This window comes from Panthera leo, chromosome B2 (genome assembly GCF_018350215.1).
Source record: "Panthera leo isolate Ple1 chromosome B2, P.leo_Ple1_pat1.1, whole genome shotgun sequence".
In the NCBI taxonomy this organism is placed as follows: domain Eukaryota; kingdom Metazoa; phylum Chordata; class Mammalia; order Carnivora; family Felidae; genus Panthera; species Panthera leo.
This window is the reverse complement of record NC_056683.1, coordinates 63,298,550-63,311,002: the sequence shown is the minus strand read 5'-3', so window position 1 is coordinate 63,311,002 and position 12,453 is coordinate 63,298,550. Positions and strand designations below refer to the sequence as shown.

Genomic DNA, 12,453 nt, shown 5'->3' with positions numbered 1-12,453 from the left:
TCAAAATATAAATAATAATAAAATATTTTTATGTTAAAAAGGAAATTAGAAAAAATTTTGACAAATTGTGTTATATGTATAAATGTAGGAATACGATCTTACATTTGTATAATATTTTCTCAAATAACATCTTGTCTTTTATGGATATGTACTTTTTCATAGCAGTCACTGATCTTGTTTGATTACAAAATGCTGCTTACTTAAATATTAGACTTGGAAAACAGGTGAAGAACAAAAAAGAAAATTAAGTTCATTTTAGCGTGGAGTCTTCAATTTTTTTTCAGTTATATACATAGAGAAAACTCTAGAATCATATATACTATTATGCCATTTCCATTGAATAATGAGGATTTTTTTAAACGTTTATTTATTTTTGAGAGAGAGAGCGTGTGAGCAGGGGAAGGGCAGAGAGAGAGGGAGACACAGAATCTCAGGTAGGCTCTAGGCACTGAGCTGTCAGCACAGAGTCCAATGACATGGGGCTCGAACTCATGGACTGTGAGATCATGACTTGAGCCTAAGTGGACGCTTAACTGACTGAACCACCAGGTGCCCTTTGAAAGCATGTTTTTCAGGTTGTATAACTTTTTTATTAAAAAAAAAAAAAAAAATTTTTTTTTTACATTTATTTATTTTTGAGAGACAGAGAGACACAGAGTACAAGTGGGGGAGGGGCAGAGAATGAGACACAGAATCCAAAGTAGGCTCCAGGCTCTGAACTGTCAGCACAAAGCCCAATGCAGGGCTCAAACCCGAAAACTGTGAGATCATGACCTGAGCCAAAGTCGAATGCTTAACTGACTGAGCCACCCAGGCACCCCTGTATAACATTTTTTAGACTCTAAGTGTCCCATAACTTGTTTAACCATTCTCCTACCATTGGGTATTTACTTAGGTTAATATTTTTACATTATAAATTACAATGTATATGAATCTGATTTTTTATTTGGTACTGAATGACAAGTAATACCCTGGCTTTGAATATATACTGCCAAATTAATATCTGAAAAAGATCTCCAAGATCTATGAGAGAAATATAAGAATCTGTATCTTATCACATCTTAACAAGCATTACATTATTAGAAAATCACAGCCAACCTGATAGGTTAAAAAAGGTATGAGAATACTTAAAATTTTGTTTATTTCATGATTGTGAGATTGAATATGTTTCAATTATTAACCTATTTTGTAAATGAGTATCCTATACTAACTTAAAAAATGGTTATAGGTTTTCTTATTGATTTGAAAGAGCTCTTCAAATATTATATCTTTTGTCTATTCTATTTGCTGTCAAAATTTACCATATGTTGTTGATCTTAAATTTTATGATGTCCATTTACATACTGAAATTTAAATGTGTACCTAAAAAATTATTAGTAATATATCAATACATACAGTATTTTTAAAATCTAGCACAGATGGATATAGAGCAAAGAATAAAAATTTTCCTTTACAATTCCATCCTTCATGCAACTCTTGTCTGTATTATTGTTAACAGTTTGAAATACATACATATGTGTATGTATATATATGATACAAAGTATATGTATTGTATGTATATATAAGTAGGGGAGGGGCAGACAGAGAGGGACAGAGAGAATCCCAAGCAGGGTTGGTGGTCAGTGCAGAGCCAAACGTGGGGCTCTATCTCACAAACAGTGAGATCATAACCTGAGCTGAAACAGACTCAGATGCTGAACTGAGTCCCCACCAAGAAGCTGCTGTTTTTCTATTCTTTTAGAGAAGTCATTCTCTATTTCCATTAGTTTTATATACATTTTAACATACATTTGGGCAAGTCCCGCTACAAAAATGTATTTTTTAAGGTTTTTCTTAGTCATTTTTACCTTTCTCCAAGTGCTCTTTACAGTGAGTCAAATTTTAACATTTCCAATGGTATTTTGATATGAATGTATCAATTATTAACTTAAGAAAAACTGGTATCTTTCAGTGACTGTTTCTCTTTCCATTCAAAAGTATCATGTTACCTTATTCAAATATCTCAGTGAAACACTGAAGATTTTTTCACATTAATTGTACACATCTTATTAAGATTACTTCTAAATGTTTAAAGTTCTTGTGAGCAACTATTATGACAACATTGTTGATTTTTAAAGAAAATACTCTTATTTGAGCTGTGGGGAAAACTTCTAGAAGAGGATACAAAATTACTTGTGTATCATGCATATGTATAATTTTACAAGTAGAAGGTAAATACCTTTTCAAAGTGGTCTAGTCCTTATCCAAATTTACATACAGAAATACATTCCAAAGCCAAATATATATTTTTGTTTATGTCTCTGATTTGTAGCTAACCAAGAGTGAAATATATAGTAATCTTAAAATAGAATACTTAAAATAGAACATTTAGTTTCACGGCCAAAAAAAAAAAAAAAAACCAAAATAAAAAACAAAAAAAAAAGGAAAAAGAAAAATCAATTTAATTTAATTTCAAGAATAAACTACTGGAAAAATGGTCTGAGACAAACTGGTCTGCTGAAATAAATCAATTTTCATTTCTGAGCTATCATTTTGTAAATATATGTAATTTTAAGGATGATTTAAAAATTTGTCCAGAAATTCTTTTGAGTAAACTAATTGAAGAAAATGCACACTTCTGACAATTAGTTGTCTTTGCTATCTCATTCATATGCAGAATAATGTATATTTTAAAAATAAGTTAACTTCATGCTGAAGCCAAATAACTTTTTATCAACTAAGCTGTTATTCTACTATGATCAACCACTTGAGGAAGAATAAATCATTAAGTTTTCTTGGATAAAATATTTAGAATAGGAAACAGAATCCACTCAAATAACTTGATAATGTTAATTTAAAAAAATCCAAGTACCTTAACTTCTTCACATAGTTCAGTAAGTCGAGCTTCTACATCCATTTCCTCTGAAAGGAGTAAAGAGTAATTAGAGGAACTATTTCAATATTAGATCTGAATCTATTTTTAAAATTATCTAAATACAGTTGGCCCCTGAACAATACAGGGGTTAGGGGAATCAATCCCCCCGTGCAGTCTAACTTCTGACTCCCCTAAAACTTAAATACTAAATAGCCTACTGCTGACCAGGAAGACTTATAAATACATAAACAGTTGATGAACACATATTTTGTACATTGTATGTATTATAGACTGTATTTTTATAAAAAATAAGCTAGAGAAAAAAATGTTAAGAAAATCATAAATGAAAATACATTTAGTCCTATTCTATATTTATTGAAAAAAGATACTTGTTTAAATGGACCTGTGCAGTTCAAGTCCCAGGTTTTTGAGAGTCAAGTGTAAATTACCTTTAAAAAACCAGAAGGTTGAGAAATATCTGCACTATATTCAATGAAGTAAATTTCAATGTAATATACTGTCATGAACACATTAATCATGTAGGTAATGTTAAACCTATTAAATTCTATGTTCTTATTATTAGTGTTCCAGTTCTCATAAGAGGTTAACACTGTCAAGGAAATATTGACTGTGGACCTAAAGTAATTTGCACAACTATATCACAGAAAAGATAAAACATATAATTAGGTTTTACTGCATTGTATACATTGCAAATTTCAAACAGTTTAACATTTGTCTTAAGTATATACATGCCTTATTTGTTTTTTTAACAAAAGCTGTTCCTAAAAAATTCAAGTCAAATTAATCTGTAGAGCCAAAACACTTAAAACATACATGGATCAGAAGTTTATATAATGGTAATGAATGAAAAAATCTTTGAGTTTCTAATTTAGTTTAATACATGCAGATTTCTCTAAGACAGTCTAAAACTGAAGTATATTTTGTCCATACAATTGATTTATTTAATGTATGCTACAACCTTCTACAAGGAGGTGTACAGATTAACTTAAATTAAAGTGGTAATATTTAGAAGGGAATACAGAATCTAATAGAACAGAAAGTTTCCCTGCTTTTTGCAAGGAAGAAATTTCACTAAGGCCTGAAATATGTTTAGATACACCTAATTTTTAATCAGAAATCAAACTAAAATGAGTTCTCCTACAAGAACTATAATATAACTTTTTGTGATCACACAAAACTCCATTGTTTTGTTGCTCCAAAACCTTGTTAACTGATCATTCTCACACAAACGCAAGAATACATTCTAGAACATCCTGAATTTATTCATCAGCTCACTATCTCATAAGGTAGATAGACTTCAACGTATACTATTTGATAAAAAGAAAAAAAAAAACATTTAAATTTGATAAAGTTACATTTATGTGGTAAACACAATCAACCTATGATGTGAACAAATATTCCACTAATAACTAAAATCATTAGAACACAAATATTTGAGTCACATAATATATAAATAAAATTGTATTTAGATACTGTATTAGATACTGCTCATCCATGAGAAGCAACTCCTCATCTGTTAAAGTTTTATCACAAGATTGCAGCAATTCAGGCACATCTTCAGACTCCACTTTTAATTCTAGTTCTCTTGTTAGATCCGCACTTACTTTCCACATCTGTACTTACTTCCTCCACTAAAGTCTGGAACCCCTCAAAGTCATCCACAAGAGTTGGAATAAATTTTCAAACTGCTTTTAAGGTTGATTTTGACTTCTCATAAATCACACATATTCTTAATGGCATCTAAGATGGTGAATCATTTCCAGAAGGTTTTCAATTTACTTTGCCCAGATCCATTAGAGGACTCACCATCTATGGCAGCTACAGCCTTATGAAATGGCTTTCAAGCCTTATTATTTAAGAAATACATGAAATTAAGACTTGAAAGCCAAATGACTCCTTGGTCCATGGGCTGCAGAATGGATACTGTGGTAGCAGGCATGAAAACAACATTAATCTCATTCTGATCTCCATCAGAGCTCTTGTGGGGTCAGGTGCATTATGAATTAACAGTCATATTTTTGCTGAGTAGTAGGTCTCAACAGCAGGCTTAAAATATTCAGTAAACTATGTTGAAAACAGAAGTGATGTCATTTAGGCCTTGTTGTTCCATTCATGGGGCACAGACAGAGTAGATTTACCATAATTCTTAAATGCCCTGGAATTTATGGAATGGTATACGAACACTGGCTTCAACTTAGTCACCAAATATATTAGCCCCTAATAAGAGAGTCGGTCTGTCCTTTGAAACTTTGACCAGGCATTGACTTCTCCTCCCTAGCTGTGGAAGTCCTACATGGCATCTTTTTCCAATAAAAGGCTATTTTGTCTACATTGAAAATATATTGTTTAATGTAGCCACCTTCATTAATTATCTTAGCTAGATCTTCTGGATAACTTGCAGCAGCTTTTATATCAACACTTTGCTGCGTCATCTTGCACTTTGTTGTTATACAGACAGCTTCTTTACCTAAGCCTCATAAACCAATCTCTGCTAGCTTCAAACTTTTCTCTGGAAGCCTCCTCATCTCTCTTGGCCTTCATAAAACTGAAGAGTTAGAGACTTGTTCGAGATTAGGCTTTGCCTGAAGGGAATGTTTGGCTGGTTTGATCTTTAACTTTCTATTTAAATTCCACTTAACGTACAGAATAATATTAGTTTAAGGTATACAATTTAGTGATTCAACACTTAACATGTAACATCCAGTGCTCATCCCAACAAGTGCACTCCTTAATCTCCATCATATTTAAGCCATTCCCCGCCCCAACCAACCTCCTCTCTAATAACTATCAGTTTGTTCTCTACAGTTAAGAATCTGTTTCTTGGATCCTTTTTGTCATGCACAATGTGGGGAGACCTCAAGCTAAGATGCTCAGGGAATTGTTTTTTAGAAGTGTTAGATCTAGGTACCGAGGCACACGACTGGCATACTCGCTTAATCACATCAGCAGGGCTACTCCAAGGAACAAATCAAAGCACACCTGGTGTAGGGTCCGAAATATTACTATGAGTAGGGTAATAAAATGACCAAAGCCACAACAACACAGAGCAAATAACAAGCCCCGAAAAAAACACCTCCTGAAGGGCCAGGCCCTGGACAGTGTATGGCCCTCCGTTAATATAGCAGTGCTCACAGGTGCAGAGCACACAAGCTTTTAAAATGCATAAGGTAGAGAAAGCTAGCCAAAGTGACAAAACGGAAGAATTCTTCTCAAAAGAAACTCCAGCAAGTCACGACAGCTAATGAATTGATCAAAACCAACTTAAGCAATATAATGGAACAAGAATTTAGAATAATAGACATAAAATTAATCACTGGGCTTGAAAAAAGCAGAGGACAGCAGAGAATCTATTGCTATAGAGATCAAGGGACTAAAAAATAGTCATGATGAATTAAAAATGCTATAACTGAAGTGCAAGATAAAATGGAGGCAGCCAGAGTGCACATTGAAGAGGCAGAGGAGAGAATAGGTGAATTAGAAGATAAAATTATGGAAAAAGAGGAGGCTGAGAAAAAGAGAGATAAATTCAGGAGTACTAGGGGAGATTTAGAGAACTAAGTGATGCAATCAAATGGAGCAATATCCGTATCACAGGAATTCCAGAAGAAGAAGAGAGAAAGAAAGGGGCTGAAGGTGTACCTGAACAAATCATAGCTGAGAACATCCCTGATCTGGGGAAGGAAAAAGGCTTGAAATCCAAGAGGCACAGAGAACTCCATTCATACGTAACTTGAATCGATCTCCTGCACAACATATCATAGTGAAACTGGCAAAATACAAGGATAAAGAAAGAATTCTGAAAGTAGCTAGGGATAAACGGGCCCTAACATAGGAAGGGAGACATATAAGGGAAGTAGCAGACCTATCTACTGAAAGTTGGCAGGCCAGAAAGGAATGGCAGGAAATCTTCAATGTGATAAACAGAAAAAATATGCAGCCAGGAATCCTTTATCCAGCAAGCCTGTCATTTAGAATGGAAGGAAATAAGGGTCTTCCCAAACAAACAAAAACTGAAGGAATTCATCACCACTAAACCAGCCCTACAAGAGATCCTAAGGGGGATCCTGTGAGACAAAGTACCAGAGACATCACTACAAGCATGAAACCTACAGACATCACAATGACTCTAAACCCATATCTTTCTATAATAACACTGAACGTAAATGGACTAAATGCGCCAACCAAAAGACACAGGGTATCAGAATGGATAAAAAAACAAGACTCATCTATTTGCTGTCTACAAGAGACTCATTTTAGTCCTGAGGACACCTTCAGATTGAAAGTGAGGGGATGGAGAACTATTTATCATGCCACTGGAAGTCAAAAGAAAGCTGGAGTAGTCATACTTATATCAGACAAACTAGACTTTAAATTAAAGGCTGTAACAAGAGATGAAGAAGGGCATTATATGATAATTACAGGATCTATCCATCAGGAAGAGCTAACAATTATAAATATCTATGTGCCAAATATGGGAGCCCCCAAATATATAAAACAATTAATCACAAACATAAGCAACCTTATTGATAAGAATGTGGTAATTGGAGGGGACTTTAATATTCCACTTACAGCAATGGATAGAACATCTAGGCAGAGAATAAATAAGGAAACAAGGGCCCTGAATGATATATTGGATCAGATGGACTTGACAGATATATTTAGAACTCTGCATCCCAAAGCAACAGAATATACTTTCTTCTCGAGTGCACAGGAAACATTCTCCAAGATAGATCACACACTGGCTCACAAAACAGCCCTTCATAAGTATACAAGAATTGAAATCATACCATGCATACTTTCAGACCACAATGTTATGAAGCCTGAAATCAACCGCAGGAAAAAGTCTGGAAAACCTCCAAAAGCATGGAGGTTAAAGGACACCCTACTAAAGAATGAGTGGGTCAACCAGGCATTTAGAGGAGAAATTAAAAAATATATGGAAACAAATGAAAATGAAAATACAACAATCCAAACACTTTCGGATGCAGCGAAGGCAGTCCTGAGAGGAAAATACATTGCCATCCAAGCCTATCTCAAGAAACAAGAAAAAATCCCAAATACAAAATCTAACAGCACACCTAAAGGAAATAGAAGCAGAACAGCAAAGACACCCTAAACCCAGCAGAAGAAGAGAAATAATAAAGATCAGAGCAGAAATAAACAATACAGAATCTAAAAAAACTGTAGAGCAGATCAATGAAACCAAGAGTTGGTTTTTTGAAAAAATAAACAAAATTGATAAACCTCTAGCCAGGCTTCTCAAAAAGAAAAGGGAGATAGATAAAATCATGAATGAAAATGGAATTATAATAACCAATCCCTCAGAAATACAAGCAATTATCCGGGAATACAATGAAAAATTATATGCCAACAAAATGGACCACCTGGGAGAAATGGACAAATTCCTAAGCACTCACACACTTTCAAAACTCAAACAGGAAAAAAGAAAATTTGAACAGACCCGTAACCAGCAACGAAATTGAATCAGTTATCAAAAATCTCCCAACAAATAAGAATCCAGGACCAGATAGGTTCCCTGGAGAATTCTACCAGACATTTAAAGCAGAGAGAATACCTATCCTCCTCAAGCTGTTCCAAAAAGTAGAAAGGGAAGGAAAACTTCCAGACTCATTCTATGAAGCCAGCATTACTTTGATTCCCAAACCTGACAGAGACCCAGCAAAAAAAAGAGAATGACAGGCCAATATCCCTGATGAATATGGATGCAAAAATTCTCAATAACATACTAGCAAATCGAATTCAACGGCATATAAAAAGAATTATTCACCATGATCAAGTGGGATTCATTCCTGGGCTGCAGGGCTGGTTCAACATTTGCAAATAAATCAATGTGATACATTACATTAATAAAAGAAAAGATGAGAACCATATGATCCTGTCAATTGATGCAGAAAAAGCATTTGACAAAACTCAGCATCCTTTCTTAATAAAAACCCTCAAGAAAGTCGGGATAGAAGGAACATACTTAAACATCATAAAAGCCATTTATGAAAAGTCCACAGCTAATATCATCCTCAATGGGGAAAAACTGAGGGCTTTCCACCTGAGATCAGGAACACGACAGGGATGTCCACTCTCACAGTTGTTGTTTAACACAGTGTTGGAAGTTCTAGCATCACCAATCAGACAACAAAAGAAAATCAAAGGCATCAAAATTGGCACAGATGAAGTCAAGCTTTCACTTTTTGCAGATGACATGATATTATACATGGAAAACCCAAGAGACTCCACCATATATCTGCTGGAACTGATACATGAATTTAGCAAAGTCGCGACAGAAAATTAATGTACAGAAATCAGTTGCATTCTTATCCACTAATAATGAAGCAACAGAAAAACAAAGAAAACTGATCCCATTCACAATTGCACCAAGAATCATAAAATACCTAGGAATAAACCTAACCAAAGATGTAAAAGATCTCTGTGCTGAAAACTGTAGAAAGCTTATGAAGGAAATTGAAGAAGATATAAAGAAATGGAAAAACATTCTGTGCTCATGGACTGAAATAAATACTGTTAAAATGTGTCAATACTACCCAAAGTAATCTACACATTCAAGGCAATCCCAACCAAAATTGCACCAGCATTCTTCTCGAAGCTAGAACAAGCAATCCTAAAATTTGTATGGAACCACAAAAGACCCTGAATACCCAAAGCAGTATTGAACAAGAAAACCAAAGCAGAAGGCATCACAATCCCAGACTTTAGCCTCTACTACAAAGCTCTAATCATCAAGACAGCATTGTATTGGCATAAAAACAGACACATAGACCAAAGGAATAGAGTAGAGACCCCAGAATTGGACCCACAAAAGTATGAACAACTTTGACAAAGCAGGAAAGAATATCCAATGGAAAAAAGACAGTCTCTTTAACAAATGGTGCTGGGAGAACTGGACAGCAACGTGCAGAAGGATGAAACTAGACCACTTTCTTACACCATTCACAAAAATAAACTCTAAATGCATAAAGGACCTGAAAGTGAGACAGGAAATCATCAAAACCCTAGAGGAGAAAGCAGGAAAAAACTTCTCTGACAGCCGCAGCAATTTCTTACTTGACACATCTCCAAAGGCGAGGGAATTAAAAGCAAAAATGAACTATTGGGACCTCATCAAGATAAAAAGGTCTGCACTGCAAAGGAAACAATCAACAAAACTAAAATGCAACCAACGGAATGGGAAAAAGTATTTGCAAATGACATATCAGACAAAGGGCTAGTATCCAAAATCTATAAAGAACTCACCAAACTCCACACCCAAAAAACAAATAATCCAGTGAAGAAATGTGCAGAAAACATGAATAGACACTTCTCTAAAGAAGACATCCAGATGGCCAACAGGCACATGAAAAGATGCTCAAAGTCGCTTCTCATCAGGGAAATACAAATCAAAACCACACTCAGATACCACCTCATGCCAGTCAGAGTGGCCAAAATGAACAAATCAGGAGACTATAGATGCTGGAGAGGATGTGGAGAAATGGGAACCCTCTTGCACTGTTGGTGGGAATGCAAACTGGTGCAGCCACTCTGGAAAACAGTGTGGAGGTTCCCCAAAAAATTAAAAATAGATCTACCCTATGACCCAGCAATAGCACTGCTAGGAATTTACCCAAGCGATACAGGAATGCTGATGCATAGGAGCACTTGTACCCCAATGTTTATAGCCGTACTTTCAACAATAGCCAAATTATGGAAAGAGCCTAACTGTCCATCAATTGACAAATGGATAAAGATGTGGCTTATATATATAATGGAATACTACTTGGCAATGAGAAAGAATGAAATCTGGCCATTTGTAGCACTGTGGGTGGAACTGGAGAGTGTTATGCTAAGTGAAATAAGTCAGGCAGAGAAAGGCAGATACCCTATGTTTTCACTCTCATGTGGATCCTGAGAAACTTAACAAAAGTCCATGGGGAAGGGGAAGGGGGGAAAAAAAGAAAAAGCTACACAGAGGGAAGGAGGCAAACCATAAGAGACTCTTAAATACTGAGAACAAACAGGATTGATGGGGTGGGGGGGGGGGAGGGAAAAGCGGATGATGGGCACTGAGGAGGGCACCTGTTGGGATGAGCACTGGATATTGTATGCAAACCAATTTGACAATAAATTACATATTAAAAGAAAAAAAAAGAATCTGTTTCTTGGTTTGCCTCTCTTTTTTTTGTCCCCTATGCTTCTTTGTTTTGTTTCTTGAATACCACATATGAGTGAAATTGCTACTAAAGCTTTCTCCATAATAGCAATAAGGCTGTTTTGTTTTCTCACCATCATGTTCAATGGAGTAGCACTTTTAATTTTCTTCAAGAACTTCTCCTTTGCATTCACAATTCAGTTAATTGGTTGGAGAAAGAGGTTCAGCTTTTGGCCTGTTGCGGCCTTCAAAGTACCTTCCTCACTAAGCTTAATCATCTTTAGCTTTTGACTTAAAATGAGATGTATAACACTTCCTTTCACGTAAACACTTAAAGGCCATTGTAGGATTATTATTAATTGGCCTAATTTCAATATTGTTGTGTCTCAGGGAATAGAGAGGCTCAAGGAAACGGGGAGAGATGAGGGAAAAGCTGGTCAGTGGAGCAGTCAGAACACATATTTATTAATAAATTCACCATCTTACATGGGTGTGGTTCATGGTGCCCCAAACAATTACAATAGTAACATCAAAGATTGCTGAGTACAGATCACTGTAACAAATATTAAAATAATGTAAAAATTTTAAAGACTGTGAGAATTACCAAAATGTGACAGACATATGGAGTGAGCAAATGCTGTTGGAAAAGTGGTGCCAACAAACCCATTCAGGGCAGGGTTGCCACAAATTTTCAATTTGTAAAAAATGCAGTATCTGTAAAGTACAATAAAACGAGGTATGCCTTTATATGGGTTTTGGAGTCACTTTTTTTTTTTTAAATAAAAACATGATTGTGTTTTACACACTTTTCTACACTTTGCTTTTTTCTCTCAGCAATACTCCATGGAAATCTGGTATGTAGCCCTAATTTTTTTTTTAAACGGCTGCACAATATTCCTTGGTGTGCATGCCTTATAATTTCCTTGATTGATGGTCAGTAGAAAATGACAGAAATATGGGGACACTGGGTTTTTCTCCTCCCTCAAACACAGCTGTACTGAAGTCAGATCACTCAGGATACCCAGGAAATCGATATGAGGACTGGCAGAAGGATCTCCACAGTTGGAGGGAGACAGTGTGCAGGTGTGAGGTGTGTGGAAGAGAATTGGGGGAGAGAAAAACAGTGGTGCCACGGTGGGGAGTGAACCCTTTCTGTGCAGAGACAAAAGGGAGAGAAAGAGAAAGGGTTTGAGAGTGCAGTGCTGGATTCATACAAGAGGAAAACCTCTCTGGACCATAGACTGGGGAGTGAGAGGTACTCAGTGTCCCAGGTTTTTTGCAAATAGTCTGTGGAGCTCAAACTCTGAGGTTTTGGGAGTGTATGACTTTCTCCAGAGTGGAGCTGTGGTGTTTGCCCCGGGGGAGGAGGGCGCTGGCCCTGGAGTGGATAGGATAGTGTGGTATAGGGATCTCCTGGGTC

The 12,453-nt window shown here is 35.8% G+C and overlaps 1 protein-coding gene across 7 annotated transcripts in view; it reads right to left on the bottom strand.

Moving 5' to 3' along the window:
* Positions 1–12,453, bottom strand: part of FAM135A (family with sequence similarity 135 member A) — a 120,564-nt gene that overhangs the window by 54,353 nt on the left and 53,758 nt on the right. For all 7 annotated transcript variants that reach the window (XM_042939138.1, XM_042939142.1, XM_042939139.1 and 4 more), the window contains one exon: positions 2,852–2,901. In XM_042939138.1, coding sequence (XP_042795072.1) covers positions 2,852–2,901 — 50 coding nt within the window. The remainder of the gene's footprint in view (positions 1–2,851; positions 2,902–12,453) is intronic.